At 33.9% G+C, this 27401-nt stretch overlaps 1 protein-coding gene across 2 annotated transcripts in view; it reads left to right on the top strand.

The window, feature by feature from the left end:
• The window catches only part of LOC143222127 (uncharacterized), a 51389-nt gene extending 31411 nt beyond the window's left edge, over nucleotides 1-19978 (top strand). For both annotated transcript variants that reach the window (XM_076448124.1, XM_076448125.1), the window contains exons 3-4: nucleotides 5934-6132; nucleotides 19261-19978. In XM_076448124.1, coding sequence (XP_076304239.1) covers nucleotides 6122-6132; nucleotides 19261-19837 — 588 coding nt within the window. In that variant the 5' untranslated portion in view covers nucleotides 5934-6121 and the 3' untranslated portion in view covers nucleotides 19838-19978. The remainder of the gene's footprint in view (nucleotides 1-5933; nucleotides 6133-19260) is intronic.
• Nucleotides 19979-27401: the final 7423 nt, after the last annotated feature.

The following is a 27401-nucleotide window of genomic DNA, read 5'->3' as shown; positions in this document are numbered from 1 at the left end:
CGAATGAGCCAGGGGAAGAGACAGATACTTATTCCCGATATGGAGCAGCACAGCTTTGAGGCTTCTGGATGAGCTATCAATTAAGAGGCGCCACTCGTTCGAGTTACAGGAAATTTCAATTGCCTTGCACAGACCAAATACATTGTGGAAGAAGCAGAGCCCATCTTGACAAGTGAAGAAGCTTGAGAAATGTAGGTGACGCTTCCTCTGACTTGCGACTTGCACACTTTCATCTAACAAATCCCACTCCTTGAACCTAAATGTCAAAAGCTCGGCATTTGACTTTGTTAGACCAAGATCTCTGATCAAGTCACTGAGGTCCCTTTGGCTGGGGTAGTATGGGTTTCTCCTCATAAGATGCACCTCTGAAATTGTAATATGGATCTTCAACGTCTACCTCCTCTTCTAATTTCCTGCTCTCTTCTGAGAATGGCTGCTTTCTCTCTGGCAGAGTGGGTATAGGAAGCTCAGGGCAGTGTGGCACTGGGGCGATAAATGATGGAAGGTCCAGATACATGATAGCAGATGCGTTCTTGCCAGCCCGATGTTTGGAAGGGTCTACCCTGCAGAAGTAGCAATTGCTTGAGTGGTCAGTGAGTTCACGCCAAATTCTTGGAATAGCGAACTTCATGACTCTCTTTTTCCCTTCTGTACCATCCTGCAAAAGAGTAAAATAAAATTGTTATTATGAAAAATACATTTATTTCATCCACAACTAATGTGTAAGAGGTTCATGCAAAATATTTATGTGATATTTTTTCTATACTATTGCAAATTAAAAAAGATATTTAAATTTTAAAAGGTCTAAAATTTGTATAATATAAAATCTTACTATTCAAGCAAGCAAAAATTGTCCGTCTTACTTTCTAGAGTTTTTTGTAGTGCTCGCAGGTAAAATGAGGTGCCCAGGGTTTGTCTTGATCCCTGACAGGCATGCCAAAATATGCCTTGTAGACTTCACACATTTTAGAAGATGCTGTTTCAGAGTACTTTTTTGCTCTTGTCTTGATAAATTTGCCACATACATAACAGGATGCGTCTGGAGAATGCTTGCAGCTTCTTGATGCCATCTCTGATAAAATCAGACAGGTCTACGTGTTCACTTAGTCAGCTAGAACTAAACTGAAGTGGTGCGCTGTGAGCCCCTGTATATATGGAAAGTTCTAGAGAATTCTAAAAGGTACTTGAAAATTCTCGTAAGTCCTACAACATTCTAGAAAATTCTTGTAAGTTCGAGAAAATTTTCTCTATCAGCTACTCAGTACTGAATCTACCTGGAATATTCTGGAAAATGGGTAAATTTGAAAAGTTCATTTCCCAGGTCACAAAAGCAAAGTTTGAAGAGAAAAATAGGTATTTTCCATTTACTTTAGATATAAGCAATTGGGATATAACACTTTCTGACCAGGAACAAGAAAATGTAAAAATTTTGTTACATAGTGTAATAGAAGGTAAATTAATTTTACCGAAATGGTATCGCAGGATACTAGCCCAGAAAGTAGTTTCAGATTCAAAGTGATCATATCGAGTGTCTGACCGAATTACAGGGCTACTATCCACAAATAGAATTATTCAGCAATGGTTATATCTTTTGTTAATATAAATGTGGCCTCTAGATACTATTCTGATCAGAATTTTGGGCGTCATTAAAGCTTATTTGGTGGATTATCTGTGCTATAACCACTATAAATCTTGAAACACAATTTTGACGGGGGAAGCTCTTAATTTTGAGATACTGAGTGGGGAAAATACCATTAGAGAGGAGACTGTTCTATTCGTTTCGTGGTGAGTTAAAAGCGTGTGAAAGTTCAAAGATGTCCTTGAGATGTTATATTGGATTTATTCTTGGACTTATGTCTGGTCAGGTCATGACAAGGATTTTCTTAAGGTGTTACATTGGATTTATTCTAGGACTTATGTCCGGCCAGGTCATGACAAAAATTTCCTTATGGTGTTACATTGGATTTATCTTAGGACTCATGCCTGACAATTTCATAGATACTTGTTCAAGAACACTATAAAACATTTTGTTATCTTGCAGTAGGTAAAGGTCTGATCCGATTGCACACTCAAGGTGGTTGCACAGTAGAATAGGGTTTACCATCGTGTCAATTCATCAAACAGCAAAATCCAACTTTAGAATCGGATTAAAACCTTTATATTAACACTCAAACTGCCATTGTTTCAACGTTATTGAGTGATGAGATTGTTACCTACTGATAATAATAGAGAGAGTTTTCTTATGAAACTACGTGATATAAGAGAATTTTTCGAAAGTGGCAGGCGCTTAGTTTTAAATGAGGTGTTAACTGGAGTGTTGAGGGGTATTAGTATCTCCTCTTCTCCCCTTACTATTCTTCACATGTGTGTGATATGTAAGTTTGGTGAGTTATAATTTCTAATGGATAATTAAAGATCTCTTCTTGCGAATACGCTAAGAAACTGTTTAAACTGCGAAGCTTGACTGTAATTTAATGTACAAAAGTACCATTTTCATAGTTTCTTACGCATAAAGTAGCCTGTAAAATAAATCTTATGCGTCGTTCTGTGTAGTTGCTTTTCTTTCCGGTCACATAAGAAGCTGAAATCAAGAAGATAGGTTTAAGTGACATTTAAAGTTTTGGTTGATTGCTTTTTTCTTAATTTCGCACAAAGCTACACAATGGCCATATGCGCTAGCCGTCCCTAATTTAGCATTGTAACACTAGAGAAAAGCAGGTAGTCATCACTACCCACCGTCAACTCTTGGGCTACTAATATTGTGATTGACCATCCCATAATAACGCCCCCACAGCTGAAAGGGCGAGAATGTTTGGTGTGACGGGGATTCAAATCCGCGACCCTAAGATTACGAGTAGAACGCCTTAACCATCTAGCCATGTCAGACTTAATGTTTTGGTTTACCTTCGTTCAGTATTTCGCACCAAAGCTATTCCTCATGGTCGTTCCTTATTTTAAACTGATAGGTCTTGGCTACTTTAGTTTCATTCATTAGCGATGTTCGACCGTCACCCTCTCTTAAATTGAGGATTGCGATTTTTGCGGCAACGAGCAGTGAACCATGAATCTATGGATTCACAGTTCGGTCACATTCGATTATTAAGAAAGGGCGTAACTCGTGTAAAATAAAATCAAGGATGTTTGTATTTAAAGCGAAAGCAAATAAAAAAGCACACACACACTCCTAAAAACACGCGCGTAAAATCGCACCTATAAACTCACTGCAAAACACACGCGTAAAATATACACTTTAAAACTCACACACATAAAAAATAACACTTAAGACACAAATATAGGAACATACCTAAAAACTCGCACTCAAAAACACACACATAAATATCATACTTCAGACACGCATGTAGGAACACACCTATAAACATACCTAAAAACACGCCTAACGTTCAGAGCGATACTATAAATAATCTAAAACACACATAAAAACCGTAGATAAACTGCATAATAGGCTGAGCTGGTTATATTGTATCCTTTTATTAGATATGTATTTGTTTATCTGCAAGCACAATAAACAGCAACTAAAGAGAAACCCCTACATTCGTAGGTGTAATTCACGCTACCTATGTATGTTATTAGGTCTGGTTCCAGTTATTCTTGCTTCAAAAAAAAGGTTAAATACGAATGACCTCTTTGAAATATATATATATATGCCAAGAGTTATTCTGAAGAAATAAAAGAAGAGAAAATACAGTATGATGTAATAAAGTATTTATGATTATTGGGTAAATTCGTAAAGAGGCTGTTGTAAGGAACTCTGAGGTCTTTGCAGTAGGTTTGGGTCTTTAATAAACCCCGAAACATACCAACAGAGAAAAAATATTTTAACTACCGACTGTTTGTTTCAAACAAATGTAATGAATCTGAAATATTGTCATAATCTATTGAGATTATTTCTTCTATCGCATTAAGTAGATGACGAAATATCCTCGAATTTAATCTGTATTTAAAAATAGTGACGTTAATCAGACCTCATGTTATAGCAGGTGGATAGCAGTGTTTATATCTCTGCATTGAGTAACACTAACAACTAAACATTATAAAGTGCGTGTTTACTCCCTACGTGGGTCTCACGTCTCAGTTTAACCTTTTATTTCAATGTAAAACATATAGGATTATATATTAGTTTTATTTCTGTGACGTATCAAGTGAATAAAACATTGTGATATAGCGTATTCCACGTAGCAATGCTGACGTAACAATATAATAATGAAGCTTTCGCGATTTACATGCCCCTCCCACACACACTGATGCGACATTGGTAAGTTTACTGACTTACAACGCTAACATCCGGGGTTTCGATTTCTCTCCTTGGACACAACATAAAACCCAATGTCACTTTGCTCTTAAATCTAAAACAAACATTTGGCTTACATAATAGTGATATAAAAGCATTTTATAATTAGCATTTCCATTACAGGTTTCTGTCTGTTTTAAATTTCTGGTTCGGCGAAAGTGTACTGGTATGCTCTTTAATAAATTTTTGCCGAATTTATTTAAAATTTATTGGATCAACTATCCATATGTGCCGTTTAAGTGGCAAAGCTAAGACGTGTTTGAGACCTAGTTGGTGACAATATATACCGCAGAGAAGAGGTTAAGAAACAACAAAAACTACTAGGTGTGATGGTTATAAAATTTAAGGAAACTTTAATAATATGGCACAACGTTTCGGGCCTAAACCTTCATTTATGTGATGTTCGTTAAAGTTGAAGGTATTGATATCTTCTCAGGTTTCTTTCTGAAAAGCGTCACTATACGGTAAGATAAGTAAATGCTGTGACACAAAATGGAGTTGTTGTTTTTTTGGCATACTTGTGAAGATAAATTTGTGTAAAATTTCGGAAATTATCAAATTATTATTTGAAATCATTTAAGTTTAAATAGAAGTGAAAAAATCACAGATGTCAGGAATCAATAAAGTTTATTTTTTTAAATCTCCCAGATCACACGGATATGTGTATTTTCAAAAGTTTCTTTCAGATGTTCTATAAAAAATAACCCATTGAAAATGTTATAATTACACTTCAAGACCACAATTAATGGTATAATTAACCTATAAAACTTATGGGTCATGCTTTAGAAGGGTTTTCAATTTTTCAACGCCAGCCCATGTAATACACCAGAGGGGATTTTCTAGTGAAAGACACATAGAACATTATTTACTAATCTAAAAATAGTTTCATTAAAGGTTCTGATTGAATTTACTTACAAATAAATATAAAATTATCTAAAAATTTTTAATATATGATATATTTATTTAATTTGTTTTTGTAAACTTTCCTCGCTTAATTCTATTCAAGTAGTGAGTGTGTTTGCATATCTAGACACAGTCTGTGTGTGGGTTAAGCAGTACTTACTAAAGTAAAATATAAAAAAAAAAACTGTAAAGTTTTCTATAGGAAATAACAATGACAGATTATTATATATGTTAATAAGAAACTCTGCTGTTTTCCTGTGGCTGAATTACCTAGAGCTTTGGTATTTTTTGCCTACTTGTAAACCGACTAATAAAAAACCCAACATTTCTAGATCTGAGTCGTGTTCTTATCTAAAGAAAATCTCTTTGAAACGTTTTAAAGGTAATGCACGTTTCACTACACAGTTATTCCTCTAGAACATAAACGAATCAGTAATTGAATTATCTCTGACCCTCATCAGTACCAAAAAGCAAGTTTTACTGGTTAAGATATTATGGAAATAACATTAAAGGAAGGGTAATGCTTTATTTTGCTCAAATTCCATTGACCTTTTGTACGATTGGAAGTTGATAATAGAATAAATCAGAGTAATATCTTATCTGGCGAAACTAAAAGGTTTAAAACAAAAACCTCAAACACAAATGTACTTTCATTTACATTCTTTGCAACTACCAACTCAAATTAGAAGTTGTCTCAATGATTGGACGTTACTTGCTCTAGGTGTGTATTCATTGGCTACTTGAAGGTGACGTCATTTGAGAAGAAGTTATTGGATAGAGGTGGAAAGTTAAAAGCTTCACGCATACGAGGGAATCAACAGACAGAGAAAAACACATAACGTTGTTTTAAAAGTCCTGACTGTCACTGTGACACACTTTCACCTGATACATAGTGCTGTTGTAACCAGCATGTTTCTCGGGTATGTGGTTATAATTTCCTTTTTACTTAAACTGTTATTATATCTGCCATTAGTGTAAATAGAGAAAAGAAGTATATTTTAGTACTTTTTTCTCTGTTTAAGTTGGTCTGCAATAGGTGTTTTGTTTTCGTGTTAACATAAAGTTGAATAAATCGATAAAAAGATTCGCGTTTAAGTCATCAGTGTTATATTGAAACACTGAGACAAACTAATTTGTCTAACTTGTTTTTCTACGAAGCACTCACTCAGAATATGTTCAAGTACATAGCTGTTACTCCAAATGCCATTCTACTTGTATTTATTACAATATATACACATACTTATTTGGACAGGCGTCAGTGTGCTTCAAGTATTATTTGATTTTTTTATGGGTAAATGAAAACTTTAGTCCGAGTCTGAGTATAAACAGAAATATGCGAATCTTACGTCGATATTTATGCGATTTTTACTTTATTAAGTCCACAAAAGTTGTTGTTTTTCAGTCCCGAAGTTAAGGGTTTCCGATGATTTACATTTTGCGTAGTAAAGCTTTCAATTATTTCAGAGACATGCAAATAATGTAAAATTTATGTAATTTAAATTTATTAACAACGCAGAAAATCAGAATGTTGCGCAATACGGCAGAAGGATAGTTTGTTTGGAATTAAGCACAAAGCTATACAATCAGCTGTCTGTGCTCTGTCTACCAATGGTATCGATATTCGGTTTTTAGCGTTGCGAGCCCGCAATTACAGATTTTGCATACTTTTCTTAACTTTCTAAACAGATAATAACGACAAAATTCTGTTCAGTTTGAGGCTTCGCAAGTTATTCCATTTGTAAGAAATTATCATTAATAAGACAGCAAAAAAAGTTATATAAGTTGGGAAATAAAATCATTATTTATAGAAATACTTCAAATTAACAAATTGAGATTTGGATTGAGTGACGTAAAGTTAGGAAAAAATTATTTTTCCTATGAAAATGTATATTTTGGTTTTCGATTCAAATCTGTTTGTTACCTCTACAAATTGAAAGAACATTTAATTATTAGAGAAAAGAACAAAACTTGTTTAACTATGGTAAGTTACGCACAGAAACAAAGATTTTAAGGTATTTTTGTTGAAAATTGTGAAAATAAAAAAAAAATTCATTTTTCTTTTCAATTCAGTTTGAAGATTGTTCTACCGTTTTCCCTTATTGTTAGAAATATTTATACAGAGACGGATTGATGTTATTTTAACAACAAACAATGGAAGATTTAATAAAAAGAAAGGTTTAAGTTTCGGTTAATTTGTCACAAACTCAGTTCTATTGAATTGAATCAAAGTCGGTAGGAGACAATAAACGAAGTTTACAACCACTCTGTCATTCTAGCTATTTGACAAAAAAAACTGTATATTACAGCTTCGTTAGGCTTAACAAGAAAAGGCTTGAGATGTCTCGTTAGAGAGGTAATCCGTCTTCAAATGATTAATTAAGTAATTGCTAATTCGATTGGTATCACTTGATAAGCGTGGTCTAAAGTACAACAGTAATTTCTTTGTAGTTTTATTTGATTTCCTACGAAAAATTTTATTACACTTCTAAATCCTCAGAGTTTACTAAATTAATTTGTTTGTCTTTGTTTGTTGTTAATTTCGCGCAAAGCTACGCGAGGGCTATCTGTGCTAGCCGACCCTAACTTAGCAGTGTCAAACTTGAGAGTTCTATTAATTGATTGTTTAGAATTGCGCACAAAGCTGTATAATGAGCTATCTGTGCTCTGCCCACCAAGGGAATCGTAAACAGGTGGTGCGAGTCCACAGACACACCGCTCGGCCACGGGGAAGGGAAAGACCAGAGTGAAGGCAGCTATTCATCACTACCCGCCGCAACTCTTGGGCTACTCTTTTACCAACAAACAGTGGAATTGACCTAAATATAATAACGCCCCCATGGATGAAAGAGCGAGCATATTTAGAGTAACGGGTATTCGAGCCCGCGATTCTCAGAATACTCAGATTACGAGTCGAGCGCCCTAACTGCCCGGCCATGCCACGTGGGTAATTTCATTTAAATAATAATATTAAAAATGGAAATTTTAAGTAAGATGTTGCACTTAAAATGCTTTTCGTTTTCAAACATTGCTTAATACTCAACTAACTTTAAACTTGGTACTTTTACGATAAAATCTTAAATTACGATATCGAAAACATATTGGTCACCTGTCTAATAGTAAAAACTTATTTTACTTATAAGTTAATTTATTTCTAATATATATAATTATCTTACGTTTAATCCGCAACTCTTAAGATTAATTAAGGTGATTGTTTACAGGCTTTTCTAAACATTTATGAAAATAAATACATTGTTTAATACATTTAACTCTATGCCTACATTTTATTTTTAAAATTATTTTATCTAAACTAGTTATATTGTATTTTCTCTATATAACATTATTTCATCTAAACTTGTTATATTGTGTTTTCTCTGTGTAACACTATTTCATCTAAACTAGTAATATTGTGTTTTCTCTATGTAACATTATTTTATCTGAATTAGTTACATTCTGTTTTCTCTATGTAACACTATTTCATCTAAACTAGTTATATTGTGTTTTCTCTGTGTAACACTATTTCATCTAAACTAGTAATATTGTGTTTTCTCTATGTAACATTATTTTATCTGAATGAGTTACATTCTGTTTTCTCTATGTAACATTATCTTATCTGAATTAGTTACATTCTGTTTTCTCTATGTAACATTATTTCATCTAAACTAGTTACATTCTGTTTTCTCTGTGTAACGTTATTTCATCTAAGCTAGTTATATTGTGTTTTCTCTGTGTAACGTTATTTCATCTAAGCTAGTTATATTGTGTTTTCTCTGTGTAACGTTATTTCATCTAAGCTAGTTATATTGTGTTTTCTCTGTGTAACGTTATTTCATCTAAGCTAGTTATATTGTGTTTTCTCTGTGTAACGTTATTTCATCTAAACTAGTTACATTCTGTTTTCTCTGTGTAACGTTATTTCATCTAAACTAGTTATATTGTGTTTTCTCTGTGTAACGTTATTTCATCTAAACTAGTTACATTCTGTTTTCTATATGTAACGTTATTTCATCTAAACTAGTTACATTCTGTTTTCTCTATGCAACGTTATTTCATCTAAACTAGTTACATTCTGTTTTCTCTGTGTAACGTTATTTCATTTAAACTAGTTACATTCTGTTTTCTCTGTGTAACGTTATTTCATCTAAACTAGTTACATTCTGTTTTCTCTGTGTAACGTTATTTCATCTAAACTAGTTACATTCTGTTTTCTCTGTGTAACGTTATTTCATTTAAACTAGTTACATTCTGTTTTCTCTGTGTAACGTTATTTCATTTAAACTAGTTACATTCTGTTTTCTCTGTGTAACGTTATTTCATTTAAACTAGTTACATTCTGTTTTCTCTGTGTAACGTTATTTCATCTAAACTAGTTACATTCTGTTTTCTCTGTGTAACGTTATTTCATCTAAACTAGTTACATTCTGTTTTCTCTGTGTAACGTTATTTTATCTAAACTAGTTATATTGTGTTTTCTCTGTGTAACATTATTTTATCTAAACTAGTTATATTGTATTTTCTCTATGTAACCTTATTTCATCAAAATATTTATCTTTTTTTATTATTCATTATGAAAACTGTTCGATATTGTTACTTTATTAAAGAGATCTGAAACAAACTGATTAAAGTTCGTCAGATATTATTAATATTATACGATGATACACAACTAATATATCAAAGTATTCTAGTCATCATAATATATTGTTTTATGATATTACACACTGCTAGCTAGAACGGTGTGGAAAATTAGCTATATAAATCACTGGTTTAATTTTTAGTTGTTACATAGTAATATACTATCCATACTTTGACTAGAAGTTAATGCCAGTTATTTACATACAAAAACCTAGATAAATTCAGTATAATACAGAGAAAAAGATGGCGTTACTTAGAGGTTGTTAGTTCTTAAGATGCCAGCTAAGTGTTATAGGGCCTTAGTACTTTTTTTAACATCCTGTGTGTTGTATAGGCTATTGTTCTTGTTATTGCTTACTTTTAATGTCTTCAAACTTTTACATTATCGAACGTCTTTGTTTACTGAACTATACAACTTTTATGTACTGGCACCTTTTGAATGGCTGAAACGTAAGTTGTGTCTGTGTTTTTTTGTTGTTGTTTTTTGCATACATTAAAATATGGATGCATAAGAGGTAAACGTTTCACACACTCCTGTTTAAGTTCTATATTTGCTTTCAAGTTCAGAGTATGTTCCACTCATTTGTGGCTTTCTGTACAACTGAATACACATTTATGCAGATGACACTTTAGGTGAAATATTCATGAAAATGCTCAAATGCACATGTGCTGCTCACTAAGAGAATTTAGCACGCGAAAACAGTCCTTTGACTTTGTGAAATATTTTCATAAGTTCGTGAACATTTGACTTCGTTCTTGACTGTCGAATAATGATAACAGATAATAAAGACTCTTGTGTAGTAACACAGACTTCCTTCAAAGTAAATAATTATCACAATTGCACTAAAATGTGCAACGTTTTTAAATAAAAGTGACTGTCTGAAACTTGTATTTAACAAATTATTTAGAAGTATTTCAGTTACACATTTGTAATATAATTAATTTATTGATTGATTTCGAATACTCGTGAAGTATAAACTTGGGTTGAAATTCGCAAAAAAATCAACAGAAAATATATATACAGTACTGGGTAAAAGTGTTAGGACGAAGTCAAAACTTATATTTCAGGCTACTTTCAAAGAACACTGGAAGGTAAATCACAGGAGAAACATCAAAAGTTTAGAATCTCCATATTTAGTACAATAGAAACTCAGTGGAAGTGGTTCAGTTCAGCAAAGAGTTAATATTTTGTGCGTCTATCTTTTGCTTTAATAACTGCAGACAGTTTTTCAGGCATTGTTATATTATATTTAATCAAAGCGTCCTTTAGGATTTTTCTCCAAATATTTCTAACACACTCCTATAAAATTTCTCTCGATTTGTCAAGTTCTTCATTTATCAAATCCCAGATCTTCCCAATCTCCACCCAGTTGGATGACTCCAGCAGCTCCTTTCTTAGCTAAGTAATTTTTACATAAGTTAAATGTGTGTTTGGGGTCGTTATCTTCTTGGTAGTAGAATCCTTCATCAATAATACACAAACGACTGGATATAACATGACCGATCAGTATCTGATGGCACTTGCACTGGCCCCTTATTTCAGGAAAGGCAGCTACTCATCACCATCCACCGTCAACTCTTTGGCTACTCTTTTTACCAACGAATAGTGGGATTGATCGTAACTATAAAACGTCCTCACGGTTGAAAGGGGTGAGCATGTTTGGTGTGACGGGGATCCGAGCCCGCGACTGTCAGATTAGGAGTCGTGTGCCTTAACCATCTGGCCATGCTGGGCCACAAAACGTCTTACATTATCTTCTTGTGAATGCTGCTTTTACTACGCCTCAGTAATGGGCTAGCTTAGCAGAATGTCGAGAAACAACAACAAAACAACATGTTAAGACATAAGAATGTAGCATGAAAACATGAACAGTTTTGTTATCTATTTGAAAGAAAGGCTTAAAATGCTTTTTTTGTAGGTCAGAGTTAAGCTTACGAACTTGCTACGATAAAATCTGGAATTGGATTCCTCTCAGTGGACACAGCACATATTGTTCCGCCTTTTAAAAAAAGGCAAAGATACACTAAAAAAACCTTTTACAGCGCGGAAGAATATTTTTGAAAAGAGGTAAGACGCCTCGCTCACTGGTGCGACAGTTCTTAAATATCACCACCACCATCGATCGAAACGTCGTATCTGTTTTTGAAAATATTTTCCTTTCTGTAGAAACTGTAAACTGTAATAAAATATTACATATCACCATTAAGTAAACTCAAAACGAAACTATTAATAAAGAAAGTTGTTTACTTAATTTACAAGTCAGAGTTTTTCTTTATGTATTTATAACAGCACAAATTTATTTCTATTATTTTCTATTCAATTAGGGTCAACTGGTAAAGTATCAATCTTATTTACGATGATAATCAAATATACAAAGTTAAACATGTCTAGGATTTCTGTTCTCTGAAATACTATATTTTTTACCCTCCAGTTAAGCAATCTAAAAAGGTATAGTCAGCTGAAAATATTCTTTGATGTCCATTTTGTCCCAAGGACGTTTTTGTTCGTTTTAAGTTGGAAATTCGAAAAGTTTGATTGTTCTTCTAAGGGAAGACGGGAAGATTGAGGGCCGGAAATTTGAAAACAGTTTTGGTTCAAACTAGTTCACTTTTATTTGTTGTCGAGTAGCAGTGAAAGTCTAAAAATATATTATGTTTTGTATTTTTGACGTGCTAGGAATAGTATTCTAAATTTAATATTGTCATATTGGCAAAGAATCAACCACACCCGAGAATAGCGTCCATTATGAAAATCTTACACTGTTAGTTAATAATTGTTAAATAAAAAAAATAGAAACACAACATATATTTGATAAAGTCTTCAAAATGATATAATTCAATGTGTTAAGAAAATTGAGGGTCGCAGGTTCGAATTTTCATCCCACCATATATGCTCGTTCTTTCAGCCGTAGGGAGAGTATAATGTTTGGTCAATCCCATTATTCGTTGATAATATACTTATTGGTTGTGAATGATACGACTACGTTCACGGTGATAAAACAAAATCTTCATATTCAAAATAACTATATCTTAAAACTACTTATTAGAAACGTATGAATATTCACAAGAAATACATTGAGCATTATGAGCTTTATTCAGGAAAAACTGGACGTGGCAGGGCTTGTCTCAAAATCTCTTGGTAGTACATACCTAAATCACTTCTTTTTCTTCGCTTTTACTTATACATTCTCTCTCTGTGTCTCTCTTTTTTTTTTCCAAAAACACGTGGTTAGTCCTTTAAGTCAAGTACATATTACGAATGAACAGTGTAATACCTCAGAACGGCTGGTATGAGTATTAACACTTTTATTGATAAGCAGAGAACAACGTTTCGACCTTCCTACGTTATCTTCAAGTTTACGCTCTCGTTTCTAAGACAAGTGTCCGGCAACAGTCAATTGCAAACTCTCTTTGTTAACCTGAAGATGACATACTAAGGTCGAAACGTTGTTCTCTGCTTATCAATAAAAGTGTTAATACCCGTACCAGGCGTTCTGAGATACGTTATTATTTCAAGTAATTTTCTTGTCATCAAGGATGACCACTGTCGTTCGTGTTAAGACTGATATACTGCTTGAAGGTGGCAGAAATTATATTAAACTCCTGATGCAGTAGTTTTTGTCATACTATGTACCATGTTCCAATTTTCATGGACAAAACTTGCAATTTTAATGTGTCTCTGATTTAAATTCAGTTTTTTTAGGACTGATACTTTTAAAGATATAATCTTTCTCAATATTATTTCTTTGTAATCACTCTATCCATTGTTATAAAAGCGTTACTTAACTGATAAAAATAACTTGATATATTAAGCCTATAGGCAGGGAAGCAAATATATTTGTTGAACATATTTTTGAGAACCAGAGTCGATGTCAATGGAAGACTTGGGCGCCCTCCTAAAATTTCGCAAGCTAATGACGTCCATTAATTTAATTTTTAGATTTATTTTGGGTTTGACCCAGTAGATATATATCTCACTGTCCCTTCATCGTTTAACCATACCTGGATCTGAGACTGTAATCAGAACAAACCTTGTTGACTTGGCAAACACGTAAAGTTTCTGTAATGTTCGTCGATTTGAAATTCATATGTTTACACCTTGATAAAACCTTGTAGAAGTCCTCTACACTTGTGTCTCCACAACAAGCTGTTACCGTCCATTCTACAAAGTTTCATCATGAATAGTCTGCCTAAACAATCTATCAAAGAATGTATATACCTTATTTTACACATACGAGTACGAGCCGTGAATACCGTAAAATTCATACAATGCAGTAAAACAATAACTTACGTTGCGAATTAATTTACTTTAACTGAACATTTTGCGGATAACTAGCTTAGAACCAAACTCAAATTATAGATGTTGTTACATTTTTGTGCTATTTTACTTTATAGATGTTTCAATACTTAAATTAATGCAAGGACAATTTGTTTTTCTTCAAAGTTAAAGTGTTCATAGTTCCCAAACGTATTTTGTAGGCATGATGGCATTTCAAAAAACATTTTTCGTCAAACAAACGTCTTTTGTTTGTTTTTGTAATCACGATGACTTGGGATTTAATCTATGAGGAACGATAACGTTCTCTCTCTCTCTTGATAAGCCACCTGACTCGTAATCTGAGGGACGCAGGTTCGAATCTCCGCCACACCAAACATGCTCGCCCTTTCAGCTGTGGGGGCGTTGTAATATCACGATCAATCCCACTATTCGTTGGTAAAAGTGTAGCCAAAGAGTTGTCGGTGGGTGGTGATGTCTTAGTGATGTCTAGTCTTACACTGCTAAATTAGGCTGGCGCAGATAGCTCTCATGTAGCTTTGCGCAAAATTAAAAAACAAACAAACACTAACGTGGGTAGAACACTCCTCCCTCGTCATCTTCTCTTTTAAAAGGTTTCTATTTACAAAACTCTAAATCAGGTCGCAAAAAATAAATTTCTTAGCATTACCACAAAGCTGACAAAGATGAGAAGACGCTGATGAACAAAATATGGCTTCCTAGGTGGACGGAAACAGAAAATAAAATCAATCACTGTTTTCAGTGTGAATACAAGAAACTGCTGTAGAGAATAACTCTAACTTTTATCGAATGAAAATAATTCGAGTGCAGGAGCTTTGTTCGAGGTACCACTTGTGATACTGGTTAATCTGTGTTTATAAGGTGAAGTTTTACAAGTCTTCCCTTTTTTATTTTAATTTTTTTCATCTTCCAATAAAAAAATAAACTTTTCAAATCTTGTAGAAAAAGATAGGGCACAAAACATTTCTATTGAACCTGTGGGAAAGAGATGTCTCGTTGGTTTAACAAATATCTAAAATCACTCAAAATTAAAATCACGTTTTACAGCTATTTTAAAAGTAAAATAATAATTTGTTGAGTTAGATAAATGTTTTAAGCGGAATAAGTAGTGAAGATATTACGCTCAAACAATGAATGCGGACCTCGGCATGACCAGGTGCTCGTCTCGTAATCTGAGGGTCGCGGGTTCGAATCCCCGTCACATCAGACACGATGTCCCTTCCAGCCGCAGGGACGTTATAATGGTACAGTCAATCTCAATATTCGTTGGTAAAAGAGTAGCCCAAGAGTTGGTGGTGGGTGGTGATGGCTAGCCGCCTTTCCTCTAGTCTTACACTACAAAATTAGAGACGACTGGCGCATATAGCTATCGTATAGCTTTGCGCAAAATTAAAAAACAAATGAACAAATAATCAAACCATCTCTGTAGTGATATTTTTATTACATTAAAACTTATGGACATGAAGGAAATAAATAACTAAAGCATTAAAGGTTTTGGACAATTGTTTGATCGTACACTTAAGCGTAAAGTTTTCAATTTAATGAAATGCCACACGCGCCACGATTTAAATTATTTTGGTTTGTAAACAAAATGTCTCTGTGTTACCCAGAAATCAAAAAATTCCTTCTTGGAATAAACGCATATCCTAAACACTCAGATATTTTCCCACTAAAACCAAATACTCTGGCTAATAGCGATTTATTGCGAGCTTAATTCGGTTTTTATTACACTGTTCGATTTTCTTTTCCATTCAATTTTCTCTTTTCTACATAGCCTTCTTATTTTCGTGATGGAAGCGTAAACACCGAAAGAAACATTTAGACTTTTTCAATAGAAATTTGGGTTTATAAGAGGCCCAATAAAAAAAGAAAAACAGAAATACATAACGTTTTGCTATGACCACAGTAGCCTGTCTGATTATGAATGTTTAATTTCCTTTGATTCTGCCCTTACAATCCACAGATAATTTCTTCTAGAGGTTTTAATTAAACTGCTCTTTTAATATTTTTCTTATCTTTGTATTTTCATTTTACTTTCTATTTATTGTACTCTTCATTTCCATTAAATGTTCTCCTGTGGGACAGCAATAAATTTATGAACTTTAAACGTGAAAATCCTTGATTCGATTCCCTGCAGTGGACACAGCAGATAGTCCAGGGTGACTTTACTCTAACACAAACAAACATTTTTCCTTATATATCCCTCAGTGGAACAGAGGTAAGTTTACAGATTTGCAAAGCCAAAATACGGGTTCGATTTTCCTCGGCGGCCACAGAAGATAGCCCAATGTGGTTTTGTTTTAGAAGCAAACAAACAAGGTGGAATATAGGTAAGAGTACGGATTTACAACGCTTAAATCTGGTGTTCGTTTCCTCGCGGTAGACACAGCACATATCCAACGTGGCTTTGTTCTAAAGAAAAATCTTTCTGTTGTGAAAATAAATATTCTAGAATGACATAGATATGCAAGTTCTGATGTTTCCTATTTCTTGATAGAAAATAAATGTGACGTAACCGGACTAATTAAATAGCTTTTGTATTTTGATGATACATCAGTAATTCCCATTTTATGTCAGGCGAGCTTTCTGGGACTTGGCATATTATTTTATTTTCTTAGAAAAATAATAATCCAAATTCCGAATTGAAACATAAAATGTTTACATAATTATGATGATTTCCAAAAATATTGCTTTGGTTTGAATTTCGCGCAAAGCTATTCGAGGGCTATCTGCGCTAGAAGTCCCTAATGTAGCCTCTTGGACTACTCTTTTGCCAACAAATAATGGGATTGATCGTCACATTATAACGCCCCCACGGCTGAAAGGGTAAGCATGTTTGGTGTGACGGGGATTCTAACCTGTGACCCTCAGATTACGAGCCGAATGCCTTAACCACCTGGCCATGCCGGGCCCTCCAAAATATAACTCAACAAAATATTTCACGCCATTTATCATTGGTTCGATAAAACTATCCATATCCGATGAACAGCAAAACATTTATAGAATGACTTGACATTTCATTCACGAATGTCCATCTAGAAATCAAACCAAATATAAAAAAATGTATCTCAGTGGTCACGATTTTGAATCCATGTCCCACCAAACGTGCTCGCTCTTTCAGCCGTGGTGGCATTAAAATTCGATGGTCAATTCCACTCTTCGTTAGTAAAAGAGTAACCCAAGAATTAGCGATGGGTGGTGATGACTAGCTGCCTTCCCTCTACTTTTTCATAACTAAATCGAGGGCAGATAACGAAGATAGCCCTCGTTTAGCTTTGCGCGAATTTCACAACAAACTACGCCTTTCTTCAGGTTATAAAATTGTGCTTAAATCATATTGATTAATTTGATAAGTTTGGTTTTCCTATTAAAAGAAACATTCACTTATAGTAAGTCTAAAGACGTGCATGGCCAGGTGGTTAATCTGAGGGTCGCGGGTTCGAATCCCTTTCACACCAAACATGCTCGCCCTTTCAAACGTGGGGCGTTATAAAGTTACGGTCAATCCAACTATTCGTTGGTAAAAGAGTAGCCGAAGAGCTGGCGGTGGGTGGCGATGACTAGCTGCCTTCCATTTAGTCTTACACCGCAAAATTAGGGACGACTGACGTAGATAACCCTCCTGTAGCTTCAAAATTCAAAAGAAACCAAAGTAAAGTCATAAACATTTTTGTTGTTTTAGTGCATATCTAGACAACGAGCTATATGCGCTCTTTCCACCAAGAGAATCTAACCCCGGATTTTAGTATTGTAAGTCGGTAAAACTGCAAAGGACTCACAAGAATATTGTCATAAAAATTGTTTATTTGTTTAGAATTGAACACTATGCTACAGAATGGACTATCTATGATCTGCCCACCACGGGTATCGAAACTCGGCTTTTAGTGGTGCGACTCCGCAGATATAACAAGTTGTTTTACCTCTACTCTAATGTATGTTAAATTTGGGAAAGTAAAACACACAACATTTAACTTATTAAATTATGAATAATTAAACTGGTATTTGTTCAGACTTTCTTTTTGAGAATATCGCTTTTTTAATTTGGTAAAACTTATAAAAACTCTCTGTCTTAGTTTCATTTATTGCTTCTTCTAATAAAACCAAATGACGAATTTCGGATGAGCCACTTTACACAGAATTTAGCTGGTGTTACTTTAAGATAATAGTTATTGTTAATAAATTGCCTACATTTCAATAGTCGCTACCCGTTCGAAATAATATTTTCCACCTTCATTAGAATAGTTCGACAGATGCTTGGTTGTTTCAACGTTTATTTTCAGCAACCTTTACTTCTCTAGCTCATATTTTTCTAACACTTATTTACGTAGGAAACGCAGATTAACTTGAAATAATTAAGAATGGTTTGTGTTTTTGTGTTCTTATAGCAAAACCATATTAGGTTATCTGCTAAGTCCACCGAGAGGAATTGAACCCCTGATTTTAGCGTTGTAAATCCGAAGAGGGACAGAATGGTTTGTTTGTTTTAAATTTCGCGCAAAGTCACACGAGGACTATCTACGCTACCCATCCTTAATTTAGCAGTGAAAGACTAAAGGGAAGGCAGCCACTCATTACAATTCACCGCCTACTCTTGGGATACCCTTGTACCAGCTAATAGTGTGATTGACCGTCACTTTATAACGCCCCCACGGTTAAAAGGAACCCACATGTTTGGTGTGACAGGGATTTTGAAACCGCAACCCTCTGATTACGAATCGAGCACCCATAACCACCTGGCCATAAGTCAAAACACGTACTAGATATGTTGTTTTTAACGAAAGCTAAACAATGGACTATCTGTGTTCTGTTCACCGTCTGGAATCGAATCCTTGCTTTTGCGTTTTACGTATGTAGATTTATCTCTAATCCCCTGGGTAAAATTTCTAGACATAAGGGTAGCGGATAGTTCTCCTATAGCTCTGCGCGAAATTCCAAACTAACAAGCATAAACAAACGTTGTTAATGGCCTGAAAAAAGTAATCTCGAAACTGTGAATATGTTTGTGTGTTTGCAGACGTCGCGATAATTATTTTATTAATTTCAGTTTTACTTTCAACTGTGCATTTTTTCCACTGTATTCTAATTAATTGCTTTCGTATTTCCATGTTTTTGCATCATTCAGAGAGTCAAGAGGAATTTTTCTCACCTGCGTGTTATTCTGGATGACCGAATCCATTGGAATCGCATCTGGCGAAAAAGGAGAGGCGTTCACAGAGAAGAGTAATCATGACCTTTACAGATTCGGTCTCGGTAAAAGAAGAGATCAACATCTGAGTGATGACTTTCAGGCCAAACGACCTGACCTTGTGTACGACTTCGGACTAGGGAAGAGAAATGCGTTATTTTATCCTGACAAACCTCTTTCAGAAGACGAAAATTTGTTCTTCAAGCACAAGCACTTTCCTCAACCACTGGAACCACTTATCTCAAATTACGAAGATAAACACGATTTCGTCTACGATTATGTACTGAACAAAAGAGATGCCGAGAGGGATCGATTTTCTTTTGGTTTAGGAAAAAGGAACGAAAATGCTTTTGACTTTAATCTTGGAAAACGCACTTTTTCAGAATCCGATTTACCACAGGAGTATGAAGATTTTATTAAAAGAAGGTTTTATTTTGGATTAGGAAAACGTGTGGATCGAGACTACCGCTTTGGTCTTGGTCGAAAGAAAAGAGAAACCAATCTTTTTCTTTAGAGTGAAATAGAAGCAGGTTTCGTTTTACTCGTCGCACTATTAAGGTAGAAAATAAACTTTCGGCCACTTATTATTCAAAAACATGTTACTCTAATATATGTTCACAGTAAAAAAATAAAATGACTAAAGAATTAATAACTATTCGTTTGTAGTTCTTGTGTATCGCTTCAACAGGTAGTGTGATAGTATAATTCTTTATATTTGGCAACATGACCGTACCTGATAAGAGTTTTTTTATTTGCTATTTTTTGTTTCGGTTGGTGTAAACTTCTAAAAAGTGACTATCTATTCCATATAGAAATAGTTTTAATTTATAACATGAGTCTCAGTAATGATTAAATAGGTTCTTGAAAAACACCTTTGGGCTTTATGGGTTAACAAATAAACTATTTTCATTGGTAAAGAAAACAGCTTACGTATGATGTTTTGTTAATATCTTTTTAACTTTTTAAGGATACTTGTACATTTCATGAAGTTAACACACCTAGAGATGTACTTAAAAATATCATTGTAAATGATGGAAATATATTTCAATGCTCACTAGTTTTCACTAGTTTTTTTCATACTTCGATTTCAGTTTCGAATGCGCTTCTTGAAAATATAGATGAAACCCTGTCATCCATTACATTATAAACATTGGTATACATTCTATTATTTATTTGTTTTCAACATCTGGTGCTTACCTTTAATTTGATTTTTGAAATATTTGTTGATTTTTTTTTTAAATATCCATCTGGTTATTTCTCCTGTTTCTCCTGTGGTAATTAAATCTTATCATAAAATAATTAATTTTGTGTTTATGTTTTATTAAAGAACATAATTAATGACTAACTAACAAAATTAACCAATGACTAAAAGACATAGAAATAACAAACTAACTGGTAAAAAGTACTAATACAACAATAAATCATAATTTCATTTTTTTCTGTGATAAAATTGAGACATCTCGTGATATAAGTTAACTGAGCCTCTACATCTTGTTATATAAGTTAATTGAGTCTTCTCGTCTTGTGTCGGTAGTAATAATAGCAACACTGTGGCAAAAGTTGTTTTTAACTATGACAAGCAGTACTCTGTAAAGTACTTATAATATCTTTACTCTCTAAGAAACATAAAAATATTATTAGTTTATTACTTGCCTACTCAACTTATAGTGTTTATGGTTCTGTTTCTTATGTCTATTAGCTACATCTTTATATAACGATAATAATATGAAGTATTCTAATATTCCAATCAATTGATCGTTTTTATCATCCACAGATGAGTTTCGCTTTATAAAAAGAGTCGAAATTAAAACCATTTTCACGGAACCAACAATAAGTACATGGTGTTAACACAAAAACTGAGACATAGCTTTCACCTTTTTTTCACATTCAAATGTCATTCATCATTACATATAATCAGAGTAAAGATTTCAGACGTAGATTTGTGAAAACCATTTCAAAAACAACGCAGTTTGACACTGAAGTGAGAAAATGCTTTTTGGATATTTTTAGAAAATATGTTATATAAAATATGAAATTTTATTCACGGGTTATAAAAGTAGAAACAACTCACTAAAAACTCCGTTATTAGCAGTGAAGGACAATGACCTCATAATGGGTATAAAAGAGTTAAAGTAATCCTATTGAACGTTCAGACAAATATACGAATGAGCAGAAATTAAGTTTAATTACATATTTCAACCTGACACATATTACATGAGACGCACTTAACGGATGTACAACGTTCAAATTAGGGGTTCGATTCCCCTCAGTGGACTCAGCAGATAGCTCAATGCGGCTTTGCTATATGAAAAACACATACACACTTAACTTTTGCAAAGTGTCTGAGATTACATAAATATATATTAATGTAAGTGGGCCTTAGGGATGAACTTTAATAGAATAAGAGTACCTCCAGAAGACTGAATTGTTTTTAAAAAATACAATGAACTAAGAACTAGTTTTTTTTTATCGTGTTCCTAATACAGTATAGTCCGAGTTGAACACAACTTCTTGATTTCCATGTTACTACGCTGGGTAATATAATTATTTCTTTGCACGTCACTTAAAGTTGATTAGAACGAAGACATGAACGTTATTGTCTGGGCGAAAATAAATAATGTAATTCTGTTCTTGTAGCGTAGTGCCTTCTATAAAGTCTTTCAGTGTCAGTATTAATACTTTTAAATATTTAAAAATATTCAAATAAATGTTCATTTTCTATTTGTGATCTCACACGAAGAAAACACACAGGGACTCTAGAAGAACAGGGTATATGGTACCCTTAAATTATTAACGTTATACGTATAAACATTACGAAATAAAAACACCACCACTTTAAAACATTTTCTTATCTAATATATTAGAAAATGTGAGAAATAATCTGATGTGTGTGTTTTAATATCATCATAGTTAAACGATGAATAATTTTATTTAAGTATTCACTGTATATGATCTAATTCATAAACTCAAATTAATTTGGAGTTTATATTACTTAATATTTGAAATATAATATTTCTATAACGCTTTTATGATATACTGACGGTCTCTAACAAGAAAAACCTGATCACTCAAAACCGTTTTTATTACTGGGAATAGAGTCACATAATACCGTGAATTATTACATTAGACTTGAGTTTAACGTTTGTTTGAAGAAATATTTAAGTTTCGTATTTATTTTTGCTTCTATTTTCACAATAAGTATGGATTAAGTCTGTTAAAAAGTCAAAACTTTTAACGTAATATAACTTAATTTTTGGGCCTTATTATACACCGGACTTCAATATTTTATGGTTTTGAGAGGAGATGATGCAATTAATTATTTGTGATCATTTTTATTTGATTTGTAAAATACCCTCACAACACTGAGGTTTACGTAATCACACATAATTAACAACTACTGGCTTTGAGAAAGTTATGTTATAAAAGCCAGAAAACTTGAAAGTTTCGTTTCTGACAACACCAGGATATGATGACCTCTGACTCTACCTGGAGCAATTATAATCGTATTTAAGAGATGTTTTAATAAGAATTTAAATTAATTAAAACACAGGAGATCACAAAAAACTTTACAAATACTTTCAATCGAGGATTACCAAATGACAGCGCAGCCCGTCTGAGTTAGGAACAATACGTTGATAATACCAAGAAATATATTAAGAATATTAACTGACAACAAAACAATACATTAATAATACCAAGAAATACTTTAACAAGGTCAACTTACAACAAAACAATACATTAATGATACCAAGAAATATATTAACAATGTTAACTTATAACCAAACAATACATTAATTAAGTTAACTTATAAAAAAAAAATACATTAATAAGGTTATTTTATAACCAAATAAAACACTAAGATTAACTTATAACAACACAATACGTTAATAAGCTTAACTTACAACAAAACAACACATTAATAAGGTTATTTTATAACAAAGCAAAACATTATTAAGGTTAGCTTATAACAAAACAATACATTAATAAGGTTAACTTACTACATTATATTTAATCGTTTTACTGCTATGCTATTTCTTTTTATTTGTGTACATGCTATCTCGATAATATATTAAATTTGTTGTTATTATTCTTTTCTTTAGATTTATTAGCAAAGTTTTTAACTTCCTTGTTGTCACAAGATGAAAATATTTGTGTATTCTCTTTCATAAAGATTTGCTTTTTTAATCTTTTTCTCAAAATAAGCGTCGTATCTTAAATGGAAGTTCACGTTTTGTTTTTTAAATAATATTTTATAAACAAAGAGATACCTCAAAGGAAACTTATATAAACGAATTATGTACCAGTTTTTAAACTTAGCAGAGCGGAATGGAACACTGAACCATCTTTACGAAAGAAAAATACTAATCCCACTTCAGAAAAAACAATTTTATTCAGACCTGACGTTTCGGCTTACACTTTTCTCAAGGATTACAGTGGCTAAATAATAAGACTAGATAATCAAATGAAGTATTTTTGTCTTCATCATATTCACTACATGAGTTCAGGTGGTTACAAACTCAACACTAGTACTCTGTCGTCTATGTACTACAAATAAAGCAAGCTAACAAAATGTCGTTGATGAAGATACATCATCTGACTTCGGTGTTGAAATTGCAATGAAGGATGTCATATTTCCTTTAAACAGTCAACAAGTTCATAACATATCATTGATTATTCACTACCCTCTTAACATACTTGATGTTGAAATTACGTCCGTAACCAACACGAATTCACTGAGAAAGAATAATAACAAATTGGCTATTTTCTATATCAATTCAATATCCAAGCACTGTATCTATATTTTTTCGAAGAGTCCAAATTTTGGTAATCCTAGGTAACTAAAATTATATCATATTTCCATCAATGTTCCTATAAAATAAGAACCCTTATAAAGTATTATTTGGTTGAAGATAAGAATGTTATATTTTCCTGTATATTTTCCTGATCTCTTTGGTTTTTACAAATCAGTTCTTTCTGCAGCTGATTTGAAGACTGAGAGTCGTATTGAATTTTTTTAAAATTCATAATAATCCAGTCCTTAAAAGTGTTGTAAATTACCATGTTAGACCGAATATTTTCAAGATAATATAGTCTTCTGTTACATATTTGACAAGTAATCAAGACTTAATTTTAAAAGTTAGTGATAAATACTGAGGCGTTTACTTTGACGAAGAAAAGTTTTTACGTGGAGATTCAGACAAAACCTCTTAATGGTACTTATACTATGGAGATCCAGACAGAACCTCTTGATGGTACTTCTGATACCATCAGAGATTCAGAATAAGGACCCAACTTAACGTGTCGAAAATAGAACTATAGATATACTGAAAGACTTGAAAGTTAAACCGATATATTTCCAAATCTTCCAACTTATACGGACTGACTAAATAACATAAAATATAAATACCTCTCGGGCCTATAGTTTCTACGCTAATTGTCCTCTCGTTCTTTTGTCATTGGTATTAGAGCAATGACATTACCCACTTTTAAATGACGTTTCCTTTCACTTCATCAACAAACTAAGGAGTTATGACTGTACATTGTTGCTATGTGTCCACCTATTTCCAGAGAGGATGAAATAAATAAATCTTCTGAAATCCACTTTGGATACACCACCTAGCTGGTTGAGATAAACTTTTCTACCATCTGAGGACCAATTACTTTAGGCTGGAGAATACTAATTACAAACAAACACAATGTCTTGTTATGGGTAACAACGTTGCTGTTGCTAGCGCTGTATTTTATTGGGAGTTTCAAACGTAACAAAAACATTTTCCAAATTTGGAATTGGGACATTATTATTATATTAGGTACTTGTTCATTTCTTTAACATTTTACATCCAAGTACTAAATTTACTGTTTGGCATACAGGAGATTCTTTCAGGGCCTTTCTTGACATCACGGTTTTTGTTGAAAATAAGAAATTTGCTAATAAAACATACCAAAAGCGATGTGTTAAACCACTTATATCACATTCACCAAACACCAGACGAGGTATCATTATTGAACATGCCTCTCCCATTGGCACAACAGTATATCTGCAAACTTACAAAACTGGGTATACATAGCACAACTAACTCATTGTGTAACTTTGTGTTCAACTACAAACAAATTATTCAAAATCTTAAAATAATCCAACAAATCTGCGACATAAATGAAACAACCGCTAGGTCGAATTTAAGAAAACGTTTTTGTCATAATGATTATTCTGCTAAGCATACTTCAGAAATTTTAAAAAGATTTCTTTCAAACAGATGTGAACAAAAGCAGTTCTGTAAACCTATACAGGTTATACTAAGCGTTTATGCACAGGTGTCAAAGTATCTGGGTAAGATATTAGAGCTCCCTAGTAGTACAGTTGCATGTCTGTGGACTCATACTGCTAGAAACCGGATTTCGATACCCGTGGTAGGCATAGCACGGATAGATCTTTGTGGAGCTTTGTGCTTGATGAAACAAAAAAACATACATACATGTGGATCCCTGTACGTGGTGAGGGAACCTCACAGAGAAGGTTTTGTATTTTCAATTTACTTTATTTGGGATCTAAACATCCACTCACGTGTTTGTCGTGCATGGCGACACGTGAAGGGGAGAAGAGGATCCTGGTGATTGCGGGTTCAGTCCTAACACACCATTTTGGCTTTCACAGGCTGCCTTGGGGTGGTCCCCCAGAGTCAATTGGTTGGTTTAATTGGGCTAGGATCAGCCAAGTACCAGTGTTGGACGTTTTCATCAGGTATTATGGGTATTGTTTCTGATGCTGGTGTTTGGATATAGTGCTCACGAAACCCTAACGTTGCTGCTTTAGTTCTAGTTTTTGCCATAAGTGGGTAGAGGAAAAAGAGATGTAATGTTTCAAGACTGTGAAAAACATTCCTATCCAGGTATTCGGAAGTTATAGTTCCCTGCTCCATTTAAGATGTATGCCGATGCACTCCATTCTGCTGATGCAGTGGTACTGCAAACAGATCTTTCTGTGTCTCAAAAAGAGTTGTTTGCAAATCATTTGAAGCGTCTTTGCCCTCCATGGTTAAAACATTTGACGAGTCTACGTCTATTCCCCTCTCTGTCCCAGCCACTCCTTCTGGTGGCTCTCTGAGTCCACTTCCTTTGGCTCCAGATTGGGTTTCTCTTTGAGTACATCTTATTCTCCAGTCCCAGTATACAAAACGATTATCCGTTCATGCCCTCTGTCACTGGAATTTTCTATCGACCTCCTTTTAATAAATAAAAAACATGGGCGAAAACATAAGGCTCTCTGCCCAGTTCTCCTCCACATAATTAAGGATGGACACTTTGATATAGTGGAACTGTCGGGGTTTTCGTTCGATTGTAAACGACATTAAGTATTTGCTTGATTCTTATCATCCTTTACGTTTCTCTTTACATGAAACGTTCATGAAACCTGCTGATGCAGTCACTCTTCGGTAGTTTTCTTCGTACAGAAATGATAGGTTGTGTGACGAACGATTTAATCTTTTACTGCTATTGATCTCTATATCTACTCCCCTTCACTTTTCTTATATTTTTCTTTGAGGGTTGACAGTGACCCGCGTAGCAGAGATCATTTTGGGAGAGAGTGAGCGTGTCACCCGACCCGTGTACCTCGATGGAAGCTGGACCAGACCAACTGGTCCTCATTCACTGCTTTCTCGGAACTTGATCCTGCCATCGTTTTAAAGCCATTGATAGACGACTGCGTAGCAGCAGTGATTGTTTGTATTGTCTAGGCAGCTGCTCAATGTACTCTTAAAATCTCGACACGTTTTCCACGTTATCCTCGTCTGTGGTGGACTCTTGCTTGTTACATGGCATGGAAGGCTAAATAATGGGCCTATGACATCTTTTGTAGGTATAACACTTTTAAGCCCGTACATATGCTCGGCAGGAAAGATGTCAAAGCTATGAGGAATCTTGAATTAAGTTTACAACCAGCAGCTCTTCTACCATCAGTTCTAAAGTGATATGGGACAAGATTCGGAAGGTCAGTGACAGGAAACTTCCGTTCCCTTTTGATCTTGCTCTCCGATGGCCAGGAAGTTGCTGATGCGCAAAGCACTGCTGATATTCACGGT

Source organism: Tachypleus tridentatus, chromosome 8 (genome assembly GCF_004210375.1).
Source record: "Tachypleus tridentatus isolate NWPU-2018 chromosome 8, ASM421037v1, whole genome shotgun sequence".
NCBI classification, from domain to species: Eukaryota; Metazoa; Arthropoda; class Merostomata; order Xiphosura; family Limulidae; genus Tachypleus; species Tachypleus tridentatus.
Note: the sequence above shows the minus strand (reverse complement) of the source record. Positions and strands in the feature narration are given on the sequence as shown.